The 26,343-nt window shown below is 46.2% G+C and overlaps 4 protein-coding genes and 1 long non-coding RNA gene across 13 annotated transcripts in view; 2 read left to right on the forward strand and 3 right to left on the reverse strand.

Moving 5' to 3' along the window:
- Window positions 1–313: 313 nt before the first annotated feature.
- LOC115251134 (uncharacterized) lies at window positions 314–7,218 on the reverse strand. 3 transcript variants are annotated; one of them, XR_003889692.1, is made up of 3 exons: window positions 7,166–7,218; window positions 2,581–2,795; window positions 314–427 (listed from the first exon to the last, which is right to left on the reverse strand). It is a non-coding gene; the product is annotated as an uncharacterized lncRNA (long non-coding RNA). The 3 variants fall into 3 exon arrangements; XR_003889693.1 differs by lacking the exon at window positions 7,166–7,218 and adding an exon at window positions 4,692–4,749; XR_003889694.1 differs by having other exon boundaries at window positions 319–424.
- On the forward strand, window positions 414–2,540 carry LOC101078384 (G-protein coupled receptor 22-like). Its single transcript, XM_003967517.2, has 2 exons — window positions 414–547; window positions 957–2,540. Exon 2 carries the CDS (start codon window positions 961–963, stop codon window positions 2,272–2,274), a length of 1,314 nt encoding a protein of 437 aa, XP_003967566.2. The 5' UTR covers window positions 414–547; window positions 957–960; the 3' UTR covers window positions 2,275–2,540.
- Window positions 7,219–9,079: 1,861 nt separating the features above from the next.
- On the forward strand, window positions 9,080–10,715 carry LOC101073452 (B-cell receptor-associated protein 29-like). Its single transcript, XM_029842240.1, has 8 exons — window positions 9,080–9,174; window positions 9,332–9,432; window positions 9,551–9,651; window positions 9,731–9,878; window positions 9,954–10,089; window positions 10,152–10,248; window positions 10,392–10,492; window positions 10,562–10,715. Exons 2-8 carry the CDS (start codon window positions 9,341–9,343, stop codon window positions 10,595–10,597), a joined length of 711 nt encoding a protein of 236 aa, XP_029698100.1. The 5' UTR covers window positions 9,080–9,174; window positions 9,332–9,340; the 3' UTR covers window positions 10,598–10,715.
- Window positions 10,716–10,868: 153 nt separating this feature from the next.
- LOC101073679 (solute carrier organic anion transporter family member 1C1-like) lies at window positions 10,869–17,293 on the reverse strand. Of its 3 annotated transcripts, none has more exons than XM_003967664.3 (16): window positions 17,079–17,293; window positions 16,864–16,984; window positions 16,136–16,234; window positions 15,246–15,387; window positions 14,931–15,063; window positions 14,624–14,736; window positions 14,336–14,482; window positions 14,103–14,201; window positions 13,746–13,994; window positions 13,384–13,548; window positions 12,692–12,887; window positions 12,453–12,618; window positions 12,207–12,388; window positions 12,066–12,130; window positions 11,869–11,986; window positions 10,869–11,688 (listed from the first exon to the last, which is right to left on the reverse strand). In XM_003967664.3, exons 3-16 carry the CDS (start codon window positions 16,223–16,225, stop codon window positions 11,463–11,465), a joined length of 2,091 nt encoding a protein of 696 aa, XP_003967713.1. In that variant the 5' UTR covers window positions 16,226–16,234; window positions 16,864–16,984; window positions 17,079–17,293; the 3' UTR covers window positions 10,869–11,462. The 3 variants fall into 3 exon arrangements, with proteins under 3 accessions (XP_003967713.1, XP_029698099.1, XP_029698098.1); XM_029842239.1 differs by having other exon boundaries at window positions 16,136–16,237; XM_029842238.1 differs by having other exon boundaries at window positions 16,136–16,984.
- A 1,421-nt stretch (window positions 17,294–18,714) lies between these two features.
- The window catches only part of LOC101073903 (cGMP-inhibited 3',5'-cyclic phosphodiesterase A), a 48,729-nt gene continuing 41,100 nt past the window's right edge, over window positions 18,715–26,343 (reverse strand). For all 5 annotated transcript variants that reach the window (XM_011607541.2, XM_029841641.1, XM_011607540.2 and 2 more), the window contains 10 exons: window positions 25,836–25,909; window positions 25,599–25,750; window positions 25,352–25,489; window positions 24,680–24,791; window positions 24,377–24,490; window positions 23,655–23,854; window positions 23,260–23,463; window positions 22,994–23,155; window positions 21,715–21,970; window positions 18,715–21,636 (listed from right to left, as the gene is read on the reverse strand). In XM_011607541.2, coding sequence (XP_011605843.1) covers window positions 21,350–21,636; window positions 21,715–21,970; window positions 22,994–23,155; window positions 23,260–23,463; window positions 23,655–23,854; window positions 24,377–24,490; window positions 24,680–24,791; window positions 25,352–25,489; window positions 25,599–25,750; window positions 25,836–25,909 — 1,699 coding nt within the window. In that variant the 3' untranslated portion in view covers window positions 18,715–21,349. The remainder of the gene's footprint in view (window positions 21,637–21,714; window positions 21,971–22,993; window positions 23,156–23,259; window positions 23,464–23,654; window positions 23,855–24,376; window positions 24,491–24,679; window positions 24,792–25,351; window positions 25,490–25,598; window positions 25,751–25,835; window positions 25,910–26,343) is intronic.

Genomic DNA, 26,343 nt, shown 5'->3' on the forward strand with positions numbered 1-26,343 from the left:
GGAATACAAGCACACGGATACAACTGCGTTCTTTGCTCAAATCTCTGACAAACATCATCTCACTGAGGACAAAAATACTTCAAGTGCAAAATCCCAGTCCTGCTCAGGGGAAAGCGTCTTCATTTCTCTGTCGTCTGTGTCCTTGTTGGGAATACCATAAGACTCTAAGCAGGAGGTGGCTCTGAATTCTCATCCCTGTTGCACTCATCCATCATTGCTCCCTCCATCACCAAAGCAAATGGACCGGAAATGTGTGGAGGGCTTTAGCATATACCCTTTAAAAAAAACCCAGTACAGTCGGCTGATTTCTCAGCTTACCTGCTGACGGGCAGCTTGTAGTCTTTGGCGAAGAGGACAGGTGCTCTTCTGGCTCTCATCCTCTTTGGGATGAACTAGCAGCAAAGGGAACAGCCTCACCAGAGGACTGCTGGAAGAGAAACAGATTTCCATTGGCTATGCGTGTAAGAAATGCTGGTCTCTCTGGATTTAACAAGAAATCTACAGCCTGACTGCGCAGCCATGGTGTTCAGATAGTGCTGGAGGAACGGTAAATATTACAAAATGACATCTGTTGTAGTCCCAAGCATATAAATCTTCATTCAAATTGCATTTACTTTTTATTGCTTGCCTTCTGGGTTGCACAACGTGATTTCATCTGGGTTCTTATCATATAATTTGTTGTATGACTTTCTTGTGAATGAAGGTATTTGATAAAAATGGTGATAACTACACATCAAGATATATAGTCTTTGGTCGTGCCAATTGAGCGGGGCAATCTAATCAGCGGGAAATGGCAGAAAAAGGTTTCAAAGTCATTTCAGCGCCCTTATTATTTGGCAACTTGCAGAATCACCTTGAACAGCATTTCCCACTCGTAAAACTCCATAAAGATGCGCAGAACCTGTTCGCAAACCTCTCAAAACAAACTAAATTCTGTTTCTTCTTCCTATACACAGGATAATGCATATCCTCCCCTGTCAAAAACAAGAAGCCACCATGAGCAACGTCACGGTCACAGACAACACCGAACCCATCAGCCATACCATGAGCACGGCCAGCCCCAGCCCCAACCCCTATCCCGTCAGTTTCCAAGTCTCCATCACTGGATTTCTCATGCTGGAGATCCTCTTGGGCCTGAGCTCCAACCTGACTGTTCTCGCCCTCTACTGTATGAAATCAAACCTCATTAGTTCTGTCAGCAACATTGTGACTATGAACCTCCACGTCCTGGACGTCCTCATCTGTGTGTGCTGCATCCCCCTCACCATCGTGGTGGTGCTGCTTTCCCTGGAAAGAGACACCGCTCTGGTCTGCTGCTTCCATGAAGCCTGTGTCTCTTTTGCTAGCGTTGCCACGGCTGCTAACGTCCTGGCCATCACCCTTGATCGCTACGACATCTCAGTCAAACCAGCCAACCGAGTGCTGACCATGGGCCGCGCACTGGCCCTCCTGGCTGTAATCTGGGTGCTATCCTTTATTAGCTTCCTTGTACCCTTTATCGAGGTGGGCTTCTTTGCTCAGGGGAATGCTGAGCTGAACCAGACTGTGGTGGAGAACGTAGTGGACGCTAACCAGTACTACACAGAACTTGGACTTTATTACCACCTGCTCGCTCAGATTCCCATTTTCTTTTTCACGGCCATCGTCATGCTCATCACCTACTCGAAGATCCTGCAGGCTCTGAACATTCGCATCGGCACGCGGTTCCACGCGTCACAGAAGAAGGCACGCAGGAAAAAGCGTCCATCTATGACGGCGATGACAACACAGCAGGAGGCCACAGACGCGTCCCAGAGCAGCGGCAGCCGCAACACTACGCTGGGCATGCGTACCTCGGTCTCTGTCATCATTGCATTACGCAGGGCAGTGAAGCGCCACAGAGAAAGGCGGGAACGCCAAAAGCGGGTTTTCAGAATGTCCCTCCTGATTGTCTCTACCTTCCTACTGTGTTGGACACCGATCACAATACTCAACACCGTCATTCTTAGTGTGGGACCCAGTGACCTGATGGTCAAGCTGAGACTGGGGTTCCTGGTCATGGCTTACGGGACCACCATCTTTCACCCTCTGCTCTACGCCTTCACGAGGCAGAAGTTCCAGAAGGTCTTAAAAAGCAAGATGAAGAAGCGCGTGGTATCGATCATCGAGGCTGATCCGACCCCTAACAACGCCATTATCCACAACTCGTGGATTGATCCAAAGAGGAACAAAAAAGTGACATTTGAGGATAAAGACGCCCAACAGAAATGTATGTCTTCTGAGGACGTGGAGTGAAGGAATTTATCCTTTTATTCCACAACAGTCAACAAAAGCAGCTAAACCTGACAGCAGGTCAGGAGGAGAAAAAAGGGAAATTAATCCAAAGCAGTAACAAATACTCTGTATAGTAGAATGTAAAAAGTGGCTAATTTATTACTATTTATTGACAGCAAAGTAGATTTCATAGATACACCAGATTATTACAAATACTGCATGTCTTTTATGGTACATAACAGCTTAGGGCAAATATGTTGTTTGAATAGAAAGAAGAAAGAATTGTTATGTATATGTATATTTATAATAAATTTTGTGTTCACTTACATAACGCAGCAAGCAGCTTCCTCTCCTCCCCTCCCCCTCATGACATATTTGTGACAGTAGTAGCTGGGAGATTATTCCCATCTATCATGGTGTCACCGCCTCCGACCGCAGGACCGTCCCAAGTGGCCGATGACCTTATTGCCCGGAGACCCTCGGAGAGAAGGCGTCAGCCCCAAACGAGCCCGTGCGTGCGAGGAATGGGCGAAGGCGGCGGGCTGCAGGGACAAATATAGAACAGAAAGGAAGCAGTAATTTAGCCCAAGTTGTGTGCGAGTTGCGTGCACTCACAGCTTCTAGAGTTCACGAACGGTAACACAGCACAGAGAAAACAGAACACCGCCGCTGTCATCATTTTCTCTGAGACGATCCAGACGTAATCAAGGGGGTACTGTTTTATTTTACCACGCCAACGCCGTCCAAATCGAAAAACTGGAGGGATGCCTTTGTTTTGGCCTGGTGAACTCAGCACAAGTGTCTTGTGGAGAAGCGCGAGCTGCCAACTGACGGCATTTACTGAACACAATGAGAATAAGAAATCCGGATTTCATTCTGAACGGGAGAATAATCCCGGGATGTTGTCAATCACAGCAGTAATTAGGTTCAAAATAGTGCTACTATCATTGTTTTCTCAACATTAACACAGTAAAGCAAATCCATTTAAACACCTTTTTTTTTTGCTCAACTTGTTTCTTTAAATTTCTCGGAATATTTTATTTAGACAACAGCAGCTTTCCCGTGGTTAAGCTTCTAAAATGGATTTATTACATCCAGCCTGCACAATAATTTAATACCAAATCTAGATGCAGACTGAGGAGACACAAGCCCCATTAGCATATAAAGTCATTCCCAGCTACTCCGGCGGCTCGCTTCATCACGATCCCTCAGTCAGAGATTACATCCCATTTTAGTTTGCAGAATACAATGCAGCCCGATGCATGCATACATGAGCACGTGCACGCGGAGGACTCCTCTTCCTGTCTCAGTAATCAGTTTATTATACTGTTGCTGTCTCAGATACACCAAAAAACTGAAGAGGCCATCAGATCCTGAGATGATCAGATGCTTCTCTGGTAGCAGGTTGTAGCGCGACAGAGAGGACAGATATGGGAATATTGATGCAGGGAAGGTTCTTTATAACCCCGCTGTAAACAGGCAGCGAGGATGTCACGGAGCCTTGAGGGCACGCCTGTGATTGAAAGGGGAGATGGAATCAGAGCCAGCAGCAGATTAGCTGACAGGGAAGGGAAAATGACCTATGAGATGAGACATTTAGCCAAAGGATGAATAGAACACACGCGTACACAAGACCAACATTAGCCAAGAGGTTCAAACACTGGGCGTGAGAATATGAAAGTAATCACTCCATAATAATATTAGCACCACCACGTGACCATTCGAAAAATGAGGAACGGCGGCTGGCTGCGACCCATTCCCAGCGAATACAAGATTTGAGCCGTAGCTCAAATGTCAGGTACTATTTTCAATGTCATCACTGCGGCTGAAAAATCATTTGTATTGACCGGCTTCTAAAATTACATCTCAGAAACCAATAGCGTTTACAGCGAGCAGAATTTCAGGTCAGGGTTTGTGTGTCGCAGCCAGACAGCCATGACGGTACAACAATGGTGTAATGTTTTGTCTGAAATGCCACAGCGTTAACGGCCCGTCACCACCCAGATGCCTCTTGTTAGTCGTTTTGTTTTCGATTATTTTGGGGGGGGGGGTAATTTCACGCTCAGCCTTAACGTCTACGTGCTTCTGGTTTTATTTTCACGCAGCTCATTTAATTTAAAAAACCAATATCACAAGGGGTAATCCATTATCTAGATGGCTCCTATGAACACCTATCAAGGTCAGCATGGCAAAGTGAGCATTCTGGATAAGTTAGCATTAACAAACAACCTCCATTACCCAGCTCCAACCTGCGGTGACCTTTAGAGGAAAAACATAGGTCAATACTCCACTAAAGTCAATAGCAAAGGCTCAGTGGTGCTTCACCGTGCACAATGAGGCATCACAGCACGCCATGTAGAATCACTTGACCTCAGCGTGTCCTGTCCCTTGTCTCCTACATTTCCCATTCGGGCCCTGTCACCGTCCCTGTCCCATACATTAGCTCCTTTCCTCCTTTGCTCAGTGGCTGCTCTCCAACTTGCTCCTGGCCGGTTCAGATGCCATCTCTTCGGGGGCCCCTCTCCATGCAGCTGCAGACACAGAATAAAAGCCTGGGAAATCACATTACTGTGTCCATATGGAGACTCTATTGGATTAGGTCAGTGAACACTCAACTGTAATTTTGCTATTGTAGAGAAAGTGAGTGGAGCACCCCAGTCAGCACACATTGACAAATTGTTGGCTCTGGTCATTTTCTAAATGTGACTCTCAGTAAGACACATTTGCAAAGACGAGGCGCACAGCCACCAGTATAAGACATATGGCTCTTATATGCAGCTTCCAGCCTGCGTCCGAGCAGAGCTACGTCTCAAAGGAACTGAAGGCAGACATATACAACAGAGCATGACCTTTACCTGCTCTGACCCTAATGGCATCATAAGGGCAGTCTTGAGGGAAAAATAGCAAAGTACTCTGCCTTGAAACCAGTGGCGTATAGTTAAATGACCTTCATGCGCATCGGCGGCCAGTCTGATACATCACAGGCTTTCCATAATACAAGGGCTGTATTAAAGGGCAAATTACGCTTGTGGGATACGTCTGAGCAAAAGAGCAAGTAAATGCCAGTAAATTAGGAAACAACTAAGATTTTTGTTTTAGGCCAAAACTTCCCAAAAAATCGGATTTGTAAAAACTTTTAAACCACAATTTTAGCTTCACTTTTCTATGTCAAAAATAAAAAGGGCAGAGTTTAAAAAGAGGAACAGGTTCAAAGTCACGGAACACTAATCTCAGGTGATGGCCATTTCAGGTGACATGGTCCTTCTGGTTTGATGGGCAGAACATGGCTGCTGACAGTGGCGACCTGAGCGGACACAAATAATTCATTTCTTTCTGGTTTGTAGCCTCTCTGACTTTTATTACTTCCATGACAGGGCATGTTCCTCCACTGCAACCATCTAGAAAGGGAGGATTTGTATAAAATCCGGGTAAATTTTGGGTGGACATTGATGGGCTCTGCCATTTAAAGCACCTACATACATTAACTACAGCATTTCTCTTCACCATTTAGCTATAGATGAGATGGGTGGAAATACAGATAAACTCTCCAATGCTGAAGTTTTTGCTTGGTATTTTATATGATTTTATACACCTCACACCACCTCCTCAACTCCTCTTACCGCAGCTCTCCGTGAAATCGTTTCTACCCTATAAGTGTAAGTGCATCCTGAAATAGCGTTGCTGGGTAACAGCTCATGCAGGCTGCAAACTTATTATATGCACCTACTTCTAGTTCAAATGTGTGTGTGAGAGTTTTGACTTGCCGAGCTTAATCAATATTTTTTTGTGATTTATGTGTTAAACTGCTTGTTTTGGTCGGTGATCATGTTATAATGATTATGATTATTTTTGTTGAAACTGAAATTCCAGGAAAGGCTAAAGATGATATGCACCAAGTAAAAATGGAAATATATGAAACGCGCATTCATAAAATTATATGTAAATCTAATCAAATGATTTTGATATAACCATATTATTTTGGGAATGAAACAGGATTGGAACAAAATTTAACTATGTGGATATTTCTCACAATAAAAGAAATTAAGAGAAGCGTAACATTAACTGTGCTGCACTGACATTTCCACTGGCTAAAATACAAAAACAACACAATCAGAGACCTTCTACCACAACAAAATAAATGCCATTTTGGACGCAAGAAATACATTTATGAGAGTTAAAATCATTCTTTGTTCTGTGTTACTGGCAGAACATCATGGCCCAGAATAATCGCCCACAGAGAGTAGGATGTCAGAGGCACCAAGTCAGCCATATTCTCTATTTCTGGAGAAAATTAGAAATGGCATCATTCACTTTAGGAAGAATAGCACCATTGTTGCTTAAAGCTCCTGTCTAGTATAAAGAATGAATAGTTTACTGAGACAAATGTGCTGCGACAGTAATTTCACTACCACAACTGGTAGTTTATCAACCATGTTTAGCAAAATAAACCCAATGAAAGACATTGAGGACAGTTACTAATTAAATAATCAAGTGTATTTTAAACCCACCACAACAGTCTTGGTCAAAGAGGCCGTTTTTGCAACTAATTGTGGGGTAATTCTGGTGCACCCAGGGCCATGCTCATCCTCATTATTGGGAAGAGAACTTCAATAAATGTTCTTACCTGTAAATTCAATATGGCTACCAAGGAAAATAAGTATTGCTTTTATTTCAAGTGGGATTGTGAGATAACTTAGCGTGACTAAATGAACAACAGATGTGTAATAAAAAGTGCATTTGATATTGCTGTTATGTTTTTATCTGTTTATCTCAACTCAGAGCAACTTTACAGTTGAAGTAGTCAAACAATTTAGTTAAGATACTTAGTGAGATAGCTAGCTAATAAAACCAAATTTCCAGTTTCGATACGGTTATTTTTAAAATGTATTATTCTTAAAACAATAATTATCACCTTTTAGTGCTGAATTCTTCTTCGCGGATGTTTCCACAAACCTTCGGGCCACCTGACCTGGACACAGCGCCTCCAATGGTGAAACGATGACATTGCGGTCTCACTTTGCCAAAACCCCAACATTTAGACAAGCTAAACAGCGATTAATCTCTGTTGAGTCACTTTATAAATGTATAATATTGATATCGGGGCTCCTTTTCTGTAAAGCTAAATACCTCCATTTAGCTATTTCCCATTATTATTATTATTATTATTATTATTATTATTATTATTATTATTATTATTATTATTAGTGGAAGTAGTAGTAGTAGTAGTAGTAGTAATAGTAGTAGTCGTATTCTTTTCCCTCACTCTTGAAGCATTGCTATGGAAATATGAGAATAGTTTTTATATGAAATTGACAGCCAGCACCGAGTGCTGTGGGTGTATGTAGTAGGAGTAAGCCCGGCGTGGTAACGCAAGTCTCAAACTGGCAAAGAAGCTTCATATCCAGACTAAAAACTCGGTATGATGACTTGGGCATTTGAGATTATGCAAGAACAGGTTGCAATTGACTGAAGTGATTGACTAAGGGGAAGGTCTGAGCTGATATGTAGTGCTTCATTAACCAAAATTAGATCACAGGCACAGGAGCCAGCAGCTTAACAATCTCTTTTTGGAAGAGTTGAGGCTGCCTGAAAGGAAATATCCTTTCTTGTGACCAAGTCCTCCTTTTAGTGACAGTTTTACAACAGCATGACACTCAGTGATTTCCACAGTGATGCTTATGTGCATACAAACAACACCTAAGATATTTCATTGGCCACCAGATGGGAGACATTTGTCTTCCAAGACTGGTATAAAGACAGCACATAAGACATAATCAAAAAGCATCAGGTGCTTGGTGCTGTAAAATAAAGATAAAGTGCTGTGCTGAGACAGCAGGCTACCTTTAAAAGACAGTTCTCCTTGCCGGTTAAGGTATTTTATGTTGGCGGGACCAACAAATAAGATGGAGTGTTTGTGTTGCACCATGCTATCAAACACAGCATCCCAGCGGCCCGGCCATCTGCTTTTTGCAGGCATACAGCTCAAAAAAAGAAACTTGGTTCTCCAGGGCTGTGGCCTATGAAATGATGGAGAGGAGAGAACAATCAGAGCATACTCACTACTGCTACAGTATCCCATTTTCCCTACTCTTTAAATGCCAACATTGAGTGCAGCTGTAAACATTTCGCTCCTCGGCACCCCTGAGACACATACTCAAGAAGGATCCATCTCTTTTCACACAGAGGAAGAGCATGTGAATACACACTATGAGCTGAATAAACTGAATACAGCGGAGAGATAAAATATACAGACTAGTCCATGGAGCTGACTTCTTTTGAAAAACACACCGTTCAAAGGGATGAAGCTTGTTTGTAAACCTGTGCACAGAAATAAATGATGAGTCAGACTCTATTGTTGATGTTCAATCCCCGTGCAATATAATACAGTATGTGCCACAATAACAGGCACAATTTGCAGCCTTTTGAGAAAGAGCGTGTAGTAGAGTCAATTATTTTATTCATATCAACCAAAGCACTTGACGCACACTGCTGCCAGTCAGACACACAGGGAAGTTGAGTTCGATAGGATTTAAAAAGAAAATCCGGAAAGTTGTGCAACACCGCCCTCGTGTGGTTCAGTTCGGTAGCTCTCTGCAGAAAAATGAAAATTCAAGCTCACCCAGAGCCGTGCAGTGAAATAAATGACTTTCTTATTTCGATTTCTCAAATTATGGGAAAATGTGGACATCATTTTCTATTTAGAGATGTAAAATGAACATTAGCTATTTTTGGACTGGGGAATGACATATGAGAAGACATCAGCAAACACTCAAGAGTGGAGGCCAATTGTGTCAGATTACCACACTGACAGGGACGGACCAATACAGGGTTTTATTTAGGGCGGTAGACCCTCTGGTGCACACAGCAGCTGTTGTGAGTCAGTCCGGACTTTCCCATTCGTCTGGTCTCCATACTTGTTTGGTAAGCCAGAAACCTTCCTTATTTTACCTGCAATAATGTGGCAAACAAATGTGCAAATTGCCTATATGGCTATTTTGGAACATTTATAAGAAAACAATCTGTCAGCAATCTGACAGCTGGTATAGAAAGATTAGCCTAAGTATCAGTTTCTCTCCAGGAAATCGTCATGACTCTCCAGTGGACAGTGGTGGCTTTCTTCCTGTATGCAGAGATAGGACTCAATCTCATCTTGTGCATTCCCTTCATTTCTGCTAAACGGTACCGCAGTGTAACACACACCATGACTTAAAGCCCAGTTAGGTTTAATCATAAACACAAATCACTGTTGTTTTCCTCGCCTGGGCGACTCGCTGGGCTCCTCTCTCCTGCCATGCAGCTGGCGTTTGGTTTTCAACTGGAGAATATGGAAATTGTTGTCTCCGTACTGGAACAAGTGCTTCTTTACCATGATCCTGGTTTTGATCGTTCTTTTACTGGGTGAGCCTCGCTCTGCATCGACTGACTGGCTGTTGTTTTCCCATCAGCAGAATCATTTCACACATCTCCTCGTCCTCAGATGCTGTACGGGAGGTAGACAAGTACTCCAGGCCCGAGCCTCTGCAGGACGCCAAAGCAAACCCGAGCGTTTATGACCACGTTCACATGAAGCTGTTCAGAGCTCAGAGGAACCTGTACATATCTGGTTTCTCTCTCTTCCTTTGGCTGTGAGTGCATTTTTAAATTCATTTAGAAGGTAATAATCAATTAACTCATTCAGTTCTTGTGTTCTGTGGACGCAGCATCATGCGTCGGATATTCAGCTTGTTAAACCAGATTGCTGTAACCTTAGAGGACAATACCAGCCTGCAGACACAGATGGACAGTGCAGTCAGGGCAGCCCAGAAGTTCCAGGAGGACAACCAGCTGCTAGAGCGAGTGAGCCCATCAGAGCATTTTGACTTCCTGTAACCATTAATGCAGCTTCCTGTCACCTTCAGGCTCTTCTGGACGAGGAAAAAGCCATGACGATCAGCAACCAGCAACTGAAGACGGAGGTTGAGAAGTTGAAAAAGCAAGTCAAGGCTGCTGATGAGGGTGAGGGCTTCCCCATGCCGGTTACACACCACCTGAATTCCTATATTTAAGAAGCGTGATTCCATTAAATATTAAGGGAGCACCAGCTCCCGCAGAGCAGTTCTGGTTTGAAACGCTGAGGTTGGAACTGCTTGTATCTGCAGCTGTGCGCAAGTCTAATGCTGAAGTGGAGGCCATGAAGAAACAAGCCAAAGGTCTTGCTCAAGAGTACGACAGACTATTGACAGAACACCATCAACTCCAGGTAACACACACACACACACACACCCGTGAACCACAGTGACAGTACGCTAACATGGAAGTTGTTCCGCAGAACCTCCACAGTGATGCAGACAAAAAGGATCAGTAGCCACAGGAGTGAAGACTGTCTACAGGTTTTACCTTTGTTTTCTTTCTCTCAACACATTAAAGCTGCTACATGTCAGAGGTCACGCTTAACTTTATCAATAAATACAAACTGCTTCTCTCAATCCCTGCTGATAGCCACTTTTAACAGCTGACGCTTTATCAGATATGATAATATGGCCTCTCACAGCTCACCTGTACAGGTGCTGATACTCAGCACAATGATTTATATCAATAGATTATACAGTATATTGTTGTCCTCTTCAGAAAATGTCCTAACTGCACATTTTCTGGAGGGGACAGCAGGTCACATTTCTCATTCTGTTGTATTTATTTAAACTGGTCATCAGGAAGTGCCCTGACAACCGTTAAACTCTTACCATAACAGTTCAACATCATTTCAACAAAATCATGGGAAAACAAACAAATCTGAAAACTCGTGTTCGACTACGTGAAACAAGGACAGTTGCTGCTGGTCTGGAGCTGGGGATCGTGTTGCTCCGTGTTCTCTTATAGCTGCAGAAGGGAAGGTTTGCTCTGTCTCATGTGATTGTTGGCTGCTTCGTTCCATCCGGTGGCTCGAAAATGGCAGATTCACAGTTCATACATGGGGGTATAAAGCCCAGATAAAAAGCACAAACACAGGAGTAACATGGCAGTTCAATACGCTAATTTAGCTAATTCATGAGGCTTTAAAAAAACACGACGTGGGAAATCAAGAATAATTACATTACTGACATCTACAAAAGTCATTCAGCCGTCAGAAACAGAACAGAAAATTACCCAAACGCTGGCACAAATCTTATACAAATATAGACATTTATATTGACTAATAAAAATGTCCACAGTGCGTATGTGTCCCCATCGACTCACAGGCAAGTCTCTCTGTCATGACGGCCATCTGAGGCCGTTAAACAGTGCTCACAGAGCACGGAGCTGTTCTCCTCTTTCCTCAGGGAGTCCAGCTCTGCGCTCCCATTGGTCAGAGAATACCTCTCCTCCCTCCTAATGTGTCTTTTGAGGAAAACAAAACCTGAAATACAAAGGAAGAAGGAAAGCGTCCTCAAGCCCAGCGTCAGACCCAGGTACAGTATCCTGCAAAAAAACCAGAACCTGTCAGTCTGAAGGGTCCGGACTGGTAATCCCAGCTCCACAATATTGATTTAAAACAACCTGGATGAAAAGGCTCCAAGGCCACAAACTCACAAATCCCATATTCAGATTCAAACATTACACAATTGGATCATCTGACGCCCCAAAAGCTGCAGCTCGTACCTGTAGGCTGAGGTGTCGTATATTCTGCACGCTCCTCTACCTTCACATATGTTGGAGCCCCACTTTAGGCAAGTGGTGTCAATGATGGCTCCGAAATATATCGGCGCCGGAATTCCAGCTGTAAAAAAAATGAAGGTATTGTTAGAAAGGCACAACTGCGCGTTGTAAATGAAAGCTGCAGTAAAGACGGTTGTTACCGAGGGTGCGCGTGGCTAATGTGTGAATCCCGATAGCCAGCGACTTCAACTCAGGCTTCATGCATCTACAGAAAAAGACTGATTTAAAAAAAAAACATGGATCCAAGAACTGCTTTCATGGGAGTCGATTTCACAGCAGACCTGACGAGCACCATGAAGCCCGGGGTTCCCCCCAGAGAGATGATGAAGGAGCTGAGCACCGACAGCGCCATGAAGTACGGGAAGATCCGGTCACAGCTCTCTCTGCCGGGGCACCGGCCCGGGGTGGCCGTCAGGTTGCCCGGTTGCCCGGCCAACGCCAGGCACCTGCAACTGTCAAACACCTGAAAAGACCAGAATCAGCGGGTAACACAACACAGCAAAGAGACGCAGGGGCGTGCGCCTCACCGTACTCCTGCCAGAACCGGATGAGGAGACGCATCCGGCCAAGCACGGGGACGCATAGGTGATCCCATTCTCGCCACACACTGGATCCCACTCCCATCTCGAGCACAAGCAGCCGGAGTTGCAGTCGGAGAAGAGAGACGGCTCCCGATAAGACGAGCCTTCCTCTCTGCGGGGGGCACGAAGGCAAGAGCCGCTGTCAGTCTCAGCAGGCTGCAAAACCAGTTCAAACCAGCTCGTACCTGCTGTATGACACCGTGATTCCAGCCACCTTGGAGTTCTCACAGCCCATGGCTAAGAAAAACAGGGACAGGAAGAAGCCCAGCAGGGACGTCCCGAAGGCAAATTTAGCTGCTCCCATGATGCCCAGCTTGTACCTCTTCATGACGAGCCCTCCGGAGAACATCCCCAGAGCCACCGCTGGGATGTTGATCACACCTGGTCAAAGCAAAAAGGGACTTTCAACAGGCAGCATCATGCAGCAGTACAGCCGACGGGGGGGTTTCACCTCCCCCCTCATTCATATTTCACACGAAGTGAGTGGCGATGGAAGAGGCTCCTTTTGAGGCTTTGATGTGGATCGCATTTCTCATGGTCCGACATCGGCGTGGAAGATCTGAGCCATCAGCCCGGCCTCTTATTCCATCGGCTTCACCTCATATCGGTCCTGCCGGCATCTTTCCAATTTGCCCCCCCCCATCTCAGCTTGTCTCAGCTGAGTCTGGGTACACGGGTTCCTCCCTTTGAAGCACTGATGCACGAACCGTCAGAGCTGCAGCATGAAAATTTCATCAAAGCCCCCTCATGAAACACTTCTTACCACCATCCGGCTCACACAACTTTGCATCATTGAGCAGATTCTGCAGAGTGCGGTAACCCAGGGCCGCAAATCGCTCAGAGGAAGCCAATTTTGTGTAAACAAAGCTCTGCTCACCCATGAGGAAGTTGGCGGTCGATGCCGACTGGCCGTAATGTTGCTCGATGTATTTGGGTTTGTAGGTGACCATCCCGATGAGGGAGTTGAACTGAAGGATGGTCACACACAAGTAGACGATGTACATTGGATTCCCAAAGAGACTCCTCAGAGTTGGGACAAAGTCTGCGGAAAAATGGAAAAAACGCTTCAGACGCAGGGTAAAGGTCACTTCATTAGGACCCGCGGGCGCCTTTAAAACGGCCGGAGCTGTACAGTTCTTCACCCAAGGTGGACTGTTTATGGAAAGATGCAGAGTAGAACGACTGCTGAGCTAAAACTCTTGGCAGAGAAAGACTGAAGAAGAGTCAGCGCCAACACACCCTTGGCCATCTGCTGGAGGTCTGGAGGCTCCTCCTGTCTGAACTTGTGCTCCAGGTTTGGGGAGTCTGTGATGAATCTGGTTTGCTCCAGCGTGCAGCTGAGGTCGTGCTTGTCCACAGGGACAGGCAGCGACTTGGGCAGGAACCAGAACGGAACGGCCGATATGAGCGTGATGGTGCCGGCGATGATGTAACCCAGCCACCACGCCCCCACCCAGCGGGCGTCGTCGGGGGTGATAGTCAGAGTATCTGTGCAGAAATATGAGGTCCGTCACTTACTTTAGCCGCCGCTTGACTTTGGACAACTTCTATTTGGAACAATTAACAATCGTTTCATGTCTCGCTCGTCTCACTCACCCATGTCCACATATTCAAAATCAACATAGATCTTGGCACACAGCGACCCCAGCAGGTACCCAAAGACCGGACCAATAACTGACATGGTTTGGACGCATCCTGGAACAGAACCAGTGTTCAATCAGTAAAGCACTGAACAGACGTTGCACCTCACTACCAGGCCCTCCCCCCAGGTGCATCCGAACGCACCACGGAACATAAGAAGCACGCCATCTATCCTGAATATTCATTACCAATATAAAATGCTGCATTCTCCGGCTGAGCATAGTCATCCACGTAGGAAATGCCTAAAGGCTGGACCGGAGTTTCCCCGATTCCACGCAGGACATTTCCCAGGAATACATAGATCCACATGGTGATGCTGGACTCTCGCTCGCAGCCTGCAAAACAACAGATAACCTACGTATATCACAAATCCACCTCATACTCTGATTAGACAATTTATATCAAAAGCTACATATAAAATTTAAAAACTGTCATTAAACTCTTGGCATTAGACAAGTTTTATACTTGAACTTTACCCCTAGGGGGAAGAATAGAGGCCTTGTCAGTCGGCACGGGGGAGATTTCTGGACATGGATAGAAGTTTTTGGTTGAATTCAGTGAAGATCTTACTGACGTTTCGATCTTATAGCTGCGTACAAAATACCAATGTGACTGTTAAACAAGGGGAGGGAGAAAGCATCAGGCATGGTTACCAACAAATTCAAGCACAGCATTGGAAATTGTGAGTGACAAACGTGCAAAAATCCCAAAACTCTGTGTCAGAAAGTGAGATTTAAAGGGAAGTGCGTGAGTCGGCTTTGTTCGCTGCTCGCTTCTTCCTACCGGCCAATGATGAAATGAGGCATGGCAATCAAAAAGGTCCCGAAAGACATCAGTATGCACCCGACTGCTATGATCTTGGGTCGGTGGAGCCTGGCGCCAAAGTAGCTCACAAATGCAATCACCAGCAAATTCCCTTCAGAGACGTAAGGAAAAGAGAAACCAATGACAAAAAAGGCATCAAACACCCAACTGGCTGCTTAGAGACTTCCAAATAAAGTTCAGCTATCCAGAGTTCCTAACAACAACCATTAAAATGCAGCGTGTGAACGCCGCCGTGGCAGGATTGCGGAGGAAAATAGAAGTACAAAAGCTCACCTATTTCAAAACTGCCATCTATGATACCGATCAGATAAGTGGGGGTGTCGAAGCGCCTCTCCAGCTGAGTGATTGTGCTCTTCATATAGCTGCCAGATAAAGCCTTGGCAAAATAGGCATAGGACAAGGCTGCGATGAATATCTAGAGACAAGAAAAGAATTTTAGTGGAAGTCTGACCTTTAAATGACAAATAAATCTGATTTCGTATTAGATAGCTGCAAATTTTCCAACAGTACTTTTATGACAAGGAAAACCTCCCATCAGGCATCAAAATGAGCACCGGCGTCTCCCTCTAGTGGTGACATGTGATAACTGCTCATAAATGAATTTAAATATGAGAGACTAATAAAATAGTCGCCGTTTTCATCTAAAGTTTATTGTAATTATGAATGTTCAAGCACTTTTGTATTGTGTAGAGTAATGTGATCAAAATTTTTGAGTGCAAAAGTAAATAAACCATGTTTGCCAGCACTGCCTCTCTCAGATGTGCAGCATGACTTGACTATGCACTGGTTCAAGTATTTCTCTAAGCCTCTATTTATTTTTCAAAGCTATGCTTCCTAATCCCAAGGAGTTAATGACCCTATATTCTGACCTACTTTGGTGAAAAACACACTTTGTCTCGGGATTTTTTCCCCCCACAGCTGAATCCCCAGACCAAAGGGCACTGGGAGCTGCGGTGCTTACTGTGGTATCCCTGGTTTCCAGCTCAGCACAGCAAAAACATGCAAAAATCCACCCTGAAAACCCCCACGATCTTAAACCCAAAGTGTCTGCAGTAAGTTGGGGACACATCAGGCTGAACAGGTCTGCTGAGGCCGATGATGATAGACAGGTAGGCCCTGATGTTCCACAGGCCTGGAACTCTAATCTATAGACAATGCAGTACCTTCAGATTAGGTTGCCAGGATGTCTCCTTTGGAGCAGAAGTGTTGTCTGGTCTATCACTTTTTTTGACTACGTCGTCCATTTTCTTCATGGCTGCCACCTACTGCAGAGAGACAGAGTAAAGATGGATGGAGAAGGGAAGCTATCGACATCTGCTATTCTTCCTAAAGAAACTTGACACGGAAACACTCGCGCAAAAATGGGTCATGAGAGATGTAAATATGGGCTGCGATGTGCAGCGACACATGAATATTAAACGCGTGAAGCAAAGCAGAATATGCACGGCTCAGAACAAACTGGTCCCAGTAACAGCAAGATGAGGCGATGGGTGGAGCGGGTTGGGCAGGGACGCTGCGATGCCCTATAGATCCTCCCTCTGTGCACTAACCCTTCGGATTCTGCAGGAAGACATGATCTAACTCCCAGAAAACAGAAAGGAGTTCAGGCACAAGGAGCTGTGTTTCTCAGAAATGCACACATGAGCAGAGGCTGAAACACTCCTGAACTCCTCTGGAGCCACAAAGCAGCTTCTCTCAAAGGAAATCTACTCACCTGAATCCTTATTTACATCTCAAATTATTCAGAAGAAATTACTCAGCCTATACATTTCCAGAGAGCTGATTTAGCGTGGCCTTGGCTGCCTCTACGCTGCACATACTCACATATTTAAGACGAACGAATGTTTTGATTAGAAACTTTTAATGTGACTTGAAAAAGCGTGATACAGACCCATTGATCCCGGATCAAAAGGCAGGACTTCCTCCGTGACTTTGCTGCTGATGATCTATAGATGACGCCTCAATCAGACTCGTCGGTTGTTTAATTCTATGGTTTCTTTCCAATTTCCTCTCTGGTGTCAAAATAAAGCAGCCGCGACGTCACAAAAGAACAGGCAACAACAGGCAACAACCGAAAATTTCCGGCTAAATCTGCGCTCGTCTCACCTTCGGGTGGAAGTGAGGCGAGAATCCTGCGACAGGACGACCTTCCTGCTCATCGGCGGGGGTTTGCGGTCCGGAGTGGCGGAGATGCGACTGCTGCTGCGTCAGATGCAGCCGGGCGGTCTGCTGCGGTCCTCCGATGCTGCTGCTGCTGCTGCTGCGATGCTGCTGCTGCTGCTGCGATGCTGCTGCTGCGATGCTGCTGCTGCTGCTGCTGCGATGCTGCTGCTGCTGCTGCTGCGATGCTGCTGCTGCTATGCTGCTGCTGCTGCTGCTGCGATGCTGCTGCTGCTATGCTGCTGCTGCTGCTGCTGCGATGCTGCTGCTGCTGCTGCGATGCTGCTGCTGCTATGCTGCTGCTGCTGCTGCTGCGATGCTGCTGCTGCTGCTGCGATGCTGCTGCTGCTGCTGCTGCTGCTGCGATGCTGCGATGCTGCTGCACACGTGATGCGCCCGGAGCCACGAAACTACCCGCAAACCAAAAGAGCCCCCCCAGCCGCGACTGACGACGTGTTCATGCAAATAAATAGCTGCAATATCGGCTAATAATCCACCATTAATGCCCCATTAGGGCTGCTGGACGTCTGCGAGACAATTCATATTAGACTCTAGCGTGTTGTGTGAGCCAAAAGTGGGGTTTTTTGTTGTTTATTTATCGTTATTGCCATGGTGACTTGAAATAAGAGTGAACTGAGCAGCCTTGGGGTGATTAAATGCCCATTTGCACCGTATTAATGATGCGTCGTTAAAGTCATCTTCAGCCTGTTGAGCCCGAACAACAGGTGGGCTACACCTTAAATGATCCGTTGCTGTGGCAACCACTGGTCCGCATACATCAGCTCCTCTCGACAGGAATACGGCTTCGGTCATACTAGGAGGCTGAACTGAGATATATAACGATGCAGAATGACTTCAATAATCAGAGAAAATATTTGTGTCTCATATGTATCGATTAAAAATGGGGCTCAGAGTTGCAGTTAGTCATAAATCCAGTTGTGTAGAAAAATTATAAACAGCTTTTGTCGAGTTCAATCGAAAAAAAAGGTGAAATATTCGTCAAAACGAGGGAAGTTTTCTCTAAAACTGACACAAATGTAATTTTCTGCAGCCAAAACCAGAGGAAAGTGGTTTTAATTTACGAGAACATCTGCTCCACAGCAACTCGCCATCTCGACTCATCAAGCATGAATAAATGGAGACAAATTAAATATCCTGGTATCAGAACGCCTCCAGTATGTGATTTAATATCCTCCGACTGTAAATGCAGGAAATTTAAAAAGCTGTCAGCTGTTAATGTCTGTTTTGAGACTCTGGAAGGAAGAATTTGAATATATGTGTAATATAACCGAAGATCCTTTAACTCCACCTCAGCTATGCTTCTGAACATGATTTTGGTTTTTTATTTTACACTAAACTGCCCAGTTTCGGTAAAGTTAACCATTCCCACTTCCTGTTTCTCAAGGTAGATGTTTTCCACAGGTCGAATCTAAAATGTAGAGCGACCTGGAAAATGTCTGCAACCAGATCCTAAAAACAAATATTTGAGCAGAAAAGAACATAAAGAAACAGACAAAGCTGCAGTTGTGTTGTGTGCAAGGGCAAAAACAGTCTTGAAGCAGAACAGCCGGTCCTTCACTCATCTTTTTATCATATATTTTAATATAATAATGCAGATTCTTAATATGAAAAAAAGGGAAAAAATAAGCACAAGACTAACACAAGGGTACCACAGAAATAATAGTCTTGTAATTCAATGTATTCACATTACAACATCCACTTGGTTCAGATGGTGACGACTTCTAATGATCTTCAAATATATTCAATGTATAATACATAATACCAATATAGGCACTTCCAGTAAGTCTGGCAATATTGAAGCTACAGTATAGTGTCTAAATTACAAAATGGTAAAAATAAATAATGTATATCTAAAAGAGTTTTTGTAGTTTTAAAATTTCTTTACTGTACAGCATATATGAATATTGTACAAAATGGATCATCAACCTGCAAGAAAATTTCATGTTCACAAATACAATGTATTTGGATATACTCTTCCCTTGTGTAGTATTACTATAGGTTGTAAGTGCAAGGTACTAATGAGAGGAAAGCAATCTTTAAATCACGTGTCAATTATATAAAAATACTAATTTTTTTTTTACATAATTGTAAAGCTCGTTTGGTTCACATGGTTACAACTATGCTACAAGTGTGAATAATATGAGAAATAAAACCAATAACAAAGTGAAAAATGCATTTTCAGGACTAATATTCTGCATCAACTGGAACCCAGGAGTTAAGACAGGTGTGACTGTGGGGGGGGGGCATGCACAGTCCATAAAAACCCACCAGAGTGGAGAGAATCACCTTTAAACGGACGCTGGTGCTGCCGCCGCCACTAGGTCGGGGAGGAAGCACGTGAGGAGAGACGCCGTCGGTGAGCAGCGAGCTCAGCCGGGGGCTCCGGCAGGAGTCGCAGCGGGACGACGCACCAGCTGATGCCAGGGCCGAGTCACCTCTGAGGCCCTCGGAAAAGCTCGTTTAACCAGGACAGAAGAAACGCTCCTGCACCTTCTCCCTCTCTCAGAGGAAGAAACCACCTGAAACGGTTAAAATCTTCACATGAAATGAACATTCTGCCTGCGTCGCACCGCTGAAGCATCTCCTGGGATCGGCGAAGGCAGCGAGTTATGTTTCTGAGCCTTTCCTGGGCCGGGCCGCGCCACTTCCTGCTCTCCTCTCCGCACCTTTATGGAGTGCCATTCGTTACTGTGGGGAACCGCGAGGACATGATGGTGCACAGTTACAGTGTAATTGCTCGATCGTTGCCTCTCTGCAGGCTGGTGTGCAATTCAAGCTGACGGACCGGAGCGGCGGGACACAACGGGACCGGAAACGGCAGCATTAGAGGTTTGCGCGCGCTCGTGGGTCACGCGGACGCAGTGAGATTAGCAGTGGATAATTCGCGGCACGCTGCTGCGCTCCGTTGCCTTCAAACGGCTCAGACTCAAGCAGCCACTCAATGGACATTTTCTGCATTAACACAGATCTTCATTCCACATCATTGTGGCAACAGTATTAACTTTATGGTATGGGTAATGTGACCCACGCTTTAAGGGCAGCGAGTCCTAATTCCCCCGGATCTCCAGCCTTCCTGGCTCTGGTTGCCAGCGCCAGATCTCTCCCTCACCACAGTGTCGGATGTGATTTGTCGGGTTCAGATGCAGAAATCTGCACTGTGGAGTCCCACAGACGTTTACTTTAAAAGGGAAGGTCTTCCTGAGTTACCAGAAGAGGGCAAACAGATTCACCGTGATGCTCTGCAACCACAATCGGGGCTGTTGTGACGTTTCCTACGGTCTCGTGAAGATCTCAGCTACGTCTGACACGTTACCCTCAAAGATGATGCTGAAGCTTATTGCGGATTTCAGATGGAGGCGTTCCTGAGGCTTTAAAGAGAGCATCTTTGTTTCATCAGGACCAGTAAATACACCATAAGAGAGGCCAAAATCTATAGGACAGGAAGGATTGTGGAGATGTTCCTCAACAGATAATAGAAGTGTGATTTGGTTGGTTGGGATTTGCTTTGAAATCTTGTATTTAGCACATTTCCAACATCCCAGTGTTGCTGGCGGAACCTCCAATTTGGAACTTTGACCAGTCGATAGTACAAATACAAACGCACACTCATGCACACACTCGTGCACACGGATCGCGTGAGAGCCCGAAGGCCACCTACATAATTTGGCGACAAAGATTAAACGGAAAATGTTAAAATATTGGAATTTCTTGGGCTAAAGCTAATGGGAAACTTGAGGATAGAGGGAGCGAGAGTGCAAGAAGGGTGATAAGTTACAAAGGAGGGTGGTTATAGAGGCCAAAGGGCTATTATGACCCACGTGAGATATCAAAACTCGTGCTAAAATTGAAACCCAAGTACCTGTGAAGTCTACATATAACTGAAGAATGTAGAAAGTGGCAGTAAATCACTGCAGTCCCACGTTGGGTGGAGGTCTGTGCAACAGTCTCCCTCTGCTCTGTAACCCAGGGCAACACCCACAGTCCTGTATTGCAACCCTCCGTCAAGCGTCTGGGGAAGATTCAGTTCACATGTGTACAGCACAGACTTTCCCACCCTGTTTGTTTCTGTATAGGCACACGTCTCCCAAACATCTACAGCGTCGTGTTCGCAAATTAGGAAGAATTCTGGAAAGGCGTCTCCTCCACGTCCTTAGCATGTCTGCAGATGTGGTTTCACGGTGAGTCCCCCCCTCCTCTCATTCCTCTGGGGGGTTTGAGTCTTCCTGCGGGGACCACTCGGGCTCCTCCACTCCTTCCTCTGGCTCCTCGCCCTCCGCCAGCTCCTCTCTGCTGCCCGGCTCCTCCTCCTCCTCGTGAATAGCCAGGATGGGCTCGGCCACGTTGTTTAGGAGCACCGACTCCCCTCCCTGGGCCTGCTTCTGAGCGTCCTCTGCGATCACCTTCTTCCACATCTCGTGGTTCTCCAGCAGGTGCTGTGTGATGTGACAGAAGACTTTCCTCCTCTTCTTGGGAGCTGCTTTCTCTGGGAAGCCAAAATAAATGAATTCTCACTCTGCTCTCATCTCGGTGACACTTAGAAACAAACACGCGGAGCGCTTACGTGAGGTCTCCGAGCTGGTGGATATGTCCTCCTCTGCCGTGTCCTCCTCGTCCTCCTCGTTCTCCGTGCTCTCCGGCTCGTCCGCCTCCGGGTTGGGTTCCACCCATCGTCCCGGTATGAGGGAGGCCGAGTCGTACGAGTTGCACAGCGGCCCCACGATGTGCGTGATGAAGGACTCCTGCAGTTTGGCCAACTGGGGCGCCGCCCGGTCCATGAAGGGGCTGATGGGAAGGCCCATGCTGGACTCCTCGTCGCCCTACCAAAACCAGACACGCACAAAGCGTCAACTCCTCGCCGAAGCAGTTTTGATGCCCAGAAGAATGTTCCGTCCACATTATTGTGCTGGTATCACACAAACGACGTGGAAAGACGGGCAAAAGGGCGTACAGTGGGCTGGCCTCAGGGGACCGGAGGGGGTCACAGCATGTGTGCAGTCTATGACGTCTGTGAACGATGCGAATGAATGACATCTGGGAGGCCTGGTTGCCCTGGCAACCGAACCCTTAACGTCACAGCAGCCACCGTAGAGGAGAAATGCCATTGTTCCCTCAGAGCAGCTCTCTGGTAATCAAAGCGCAGGACCACACTGGGATCAGAGGGATCCACCGAGCCAACCAAATGGAATTTTGACAGCATACGTGCTGTCATGAAAAGGGGGGAAGGGTCGGCGGGGGGGGGGGCATTTCCGCTCCAAAGGTACCGCCCAGGTCGCTGAAAGCTTTATGACGCGGCTACTAACCCGTCCTCAGGAACCGGGCTCTGTTTTTGATGATCCCTGGCAGAGTTTTGTACAGTAGCTTCCGCCTGTCTTGCTCAAGGGTGTCGCTGCTCTCTCCAGGCTGCCTGCCTGCTGTCTCTCTGAATGGCAGTTGCCTGGACACCTGGTTTGCGTCACCACACTGAGCTTCACTTTAACTATTGTTGCTCAAGAGCATCTCTCCATCCATCCACCCACCCACACCTCCCCCTTCCAGAACTCACATTATCTTATAGGGAGATGATTTCATCACCGGGCAGAAGCAGCACGGCTTGACCTCACGCTAATTAGCAGGGATTAGCAGAGTTGAGGGGGCACAGTGTAATTATGGTTTTAGATTGACCTTTTACCGCCTCTGATGGTTTCTTTACTTGTAGCTAGCTGCACTGTAGCTAACCCTAACTGTACTGGTTTGAGGATATGCCTGTGTTAATCCACCGTACAACATCCCCATTGATGGGTTTATTATGGCTTTTGACGTCAGTGGAAAACCGGCTACACTGAGAGCGACTGTATCCACACCTGCTGGTAGAACTCGTTGACGATCCCCTCCGTCCACTGCAGATGCAGGTCTTTGCACTTCAGCGGCCCGTTGACATCAGCCAGTTTAATGCACATCTGGCAGACCAGCAGTCTGTCATTCTCGTTGGACCAGTCGATGCCGGTGGAGGGGTCGTCACCCACCTGGTGAACCGGCAAACAGACGTGGTGTCATGAGCCACCGGGCCAAGTCAGCCAGTGATCTCTTGTAAAGGTTCTTTTTAAAATTCGATTTTTAATCATCTCACCTTGGCATTGAACTCCGCCAGGAAGTCAAAGTGCTTCTTCAGGTCGGTGGCCAGTATGGCCTCAATCACCAGGAAACGGAACCGCTTGAACTCCACGTGGTCGAGGTTGACGAGGAAATTGTACTCTGGGTGGGACATGAAGAGATTCCAGGCTGCCGCAGCGTGGTGGTTTTCCAGAACGGATCGATCATTGTAGAGCACAGCCTGCAAACACACACACACACACACACACACACACACACACACACACACACACACACACACCCACACAAAATAACAATGTGATGATGCAGTCGCTGTGAGAATAAAGAGCCAGTCAGATACAAGCTATTTATAGGGAAAAGTCCACTCCTGCTGTCTGGTGACCTTGCTCAGAGGTTTACAGGAAGTCATACCTGTGGAGCGCTGGTCGCCACGAGGAAAGCATTGGTCCGGCCAGGGTGGTCGTAGTCGTGCATTGCAGCTGCCACATAAAGGGCCATGAGCTCCAGAGCGGGAATGAGGCCTGACAGGCAGCCATAACCGTCTTCGGACACAGTGTAGGTCTTTGAAACCAGGAAGCCCATGTGACTGTGTGTTATCCCACTGTCGGAGTCTGGCCACAGGGCCACAGACAAAGTCAGCAGGGCGAGGAGCGAGTTGGCAGCATTGACACATATACTGTACTGAATGTGTGCCTCACATTCCCTCCCAAACCAAAATACACACTTGGACAGTCAAATCGACTTATATGTGGATCAAAGGAATTCCTTAGCAAAGCATACAAATGAAGTTAAGGGAACGTGGGTGAGAGGGGGCTCTAATCTGCCTGCCATTTCATGCTGTGCCAGACTTCAAATAGCATTTCGTATTCAAATTGCAAGCACCAAAAGTTCAAGTGAGATAAGGCAAACTGTGAGTTGGATAAGTGCACCCCTCCACACCCCCACCCCCACCCCTAGCAGGTTTGATGCTCTGAAATTAATGAGACAGCTTCCATTAAAAGCACACTGAATAAAAGAAACAAAAGAGTGGATGTGCACACTTTTAAACAGCTTAAGAGAATCAAGAAAACTGAAACGGATTTTCTGACACACAATCAGGCCTGCTGGTGAGCAGTACGCGCAGGTAGACCCACCTGAGTCGCTAGCAGAGCCATGATCAGCAACTAGACTGGGCAGACCAGGGACAGCCTGGGTGGTGAGGTACCAGACTGCATGGAGCACGTCTGTGGCGTGGATCCTGTTGTGATCTGGGTCAGGAAAAGAGAGTGTGTGTTTAGGCACGTCCACGAGGACGCGCTGTTGGCCTGCCTATAGTCCTCCATGACAACATGAAGCTAGGCGACAGCACCCTCTGGCGGTCAACTCTGTCATCGCATCTCGACAGTTTCTAGGACAAATTTAAAAATAAGGGATGTGAAAGTGACGTTCACACTCACATGGAATGTCTCTGTAGCCATTCTCAAGGGCATGAAAGTAATTCATGAATTCTTTCACAGGGATCTTGAAGGTCTCAAACAGACCGGTGTCTTCAAAGAGCCTGTAGGCGACCTGGAATTAATAAAAGTCATAGTCAGTGAACAGGGCCATACAAATGGAGAATTCTTTCCCATTAACACACATGCAAAAGAAAAGGGGGGGAAAGGCTGAAAGCAACGGTGTGATGCCTTTGGAGGAGGGTAAAGAGCCTTGAAGTTTGTTTTAATAAGCCGCTGACCTGAAAAACTGAGCCTGAAGACAAAGATGGATAAAGGCTAAAAACCCTGACAGTCAGTATTGTTACAGTATGCTATAAACTACTTAGGAAAAAGGCTCAGTTAATACACATGATCATTCTATTTATGCTTCAAAGGCAGTTGCTAGGCTCCAGAGGGCTTTTAAATTCAGTATTAAGTCTTTTTTTGTGATATCAATATAGCTGCTTTAGATATTTATCCACCTCACTTAGCTTAATCACCCCAGTAGATGCTTTTTTGAGAGTTTAAAACAGAAAATAATGACTCAGAAAAAGAGGATAATACTGTATTGTAGTTATTAATAAGTGGGACTTATATGGACCAGCTAAAAAAAACAGGCCACCACAAACAACAATTTCATAGTTTCTGTCTCACCTGACTCAGGACTTGTCCACATTTCCCGTTGGTCTTCTCCATCAAAGTGAAGATGGGGAAGTTCCAATTGTTTAGCTGACTCATCCATGGGTCCAAGTCCTCCATTAATAACGGTTCTGGAGCCAGGATGGGTTTGTCCTGTGGTGCGTGGAGAAAATGCATCAGTACATGTAAATGATGAGGTGCGGTGATTGTGTATTTGTGGCTCCACAAATGTATGTATGTGTGTATTTGTGGGTTCTGCTACCTCAGGAGGTATTAGCTGGTGGAGGATGACGTTCTGGGCAGAGGATTTTCCTTCTTCCGTGTCCTCCTCCGTATGTGCTACATCGCTGCTGTCACTGTGGTTGGCTTCGTGGGTGCTGTCGTAATCTGACGACACGACCACATGGTCCTCCGCTGTTCAAATGGAAGCAAAGGGACGTCAGCGTCCACCTTCTGCACCTGTCTGAAGAGGCGAGGTGCAGTTCAACCATCTCTGTACCTGAGCGCGGTAACCTGTCCCCTTTGTCCAACGAGCCCTCCCCGTGGCTCAGCTTGATGTACGATCTCCCACAGCTGTAAGCAGGAGTTCACCTGGTTAAAGTTGCCGTGTTTACAAGATAAATGCCTCACAAATTATGACATTAGCAGGTGTGATCACGTGACATTTTCACTGGCGGTACACGCCGCAGCCGAGTCCGCATCAGGCTTGAATCTGTCCAAAAGACATTCGCAAGTCAAAGGAATCAAGCAAATAAATAAACAAATGTGCATCTTGAAATTCAGCCACTTTTGTCACTGTAATAAAAAGGAATAAAGCATTTAAAGAGCTCCCACGGACCTTCTGACAGTGACAGTCAAGTGTCCGTAAAGCAATTGGACTGCTATCCTGATAGCTGACACCACACTGGCATTTGTGCGTGTTCAGCAAGATCTGGTGATCAGCTCACACAACAAAGGCTTCTGCTGCTGCTGCTGCGTGAGCTCTGAGTCCACGCGAACACCTGAAA

The sequence above is a fragment of the Takifugu rubripes genome, chromosome 9 (genome assembly GCF_901000725.2).
Source record: "Takifugu rubripes chromosome 9, fTakRub1.2, whole genome shotgun sequence".
Taxonomy (NCBI): Eukaryota; Metazoa; Chordata; class Actinopteri; order Tetraodontiformes; family Tetraodontidae; genus Takifugu; species Takifugu rubripes.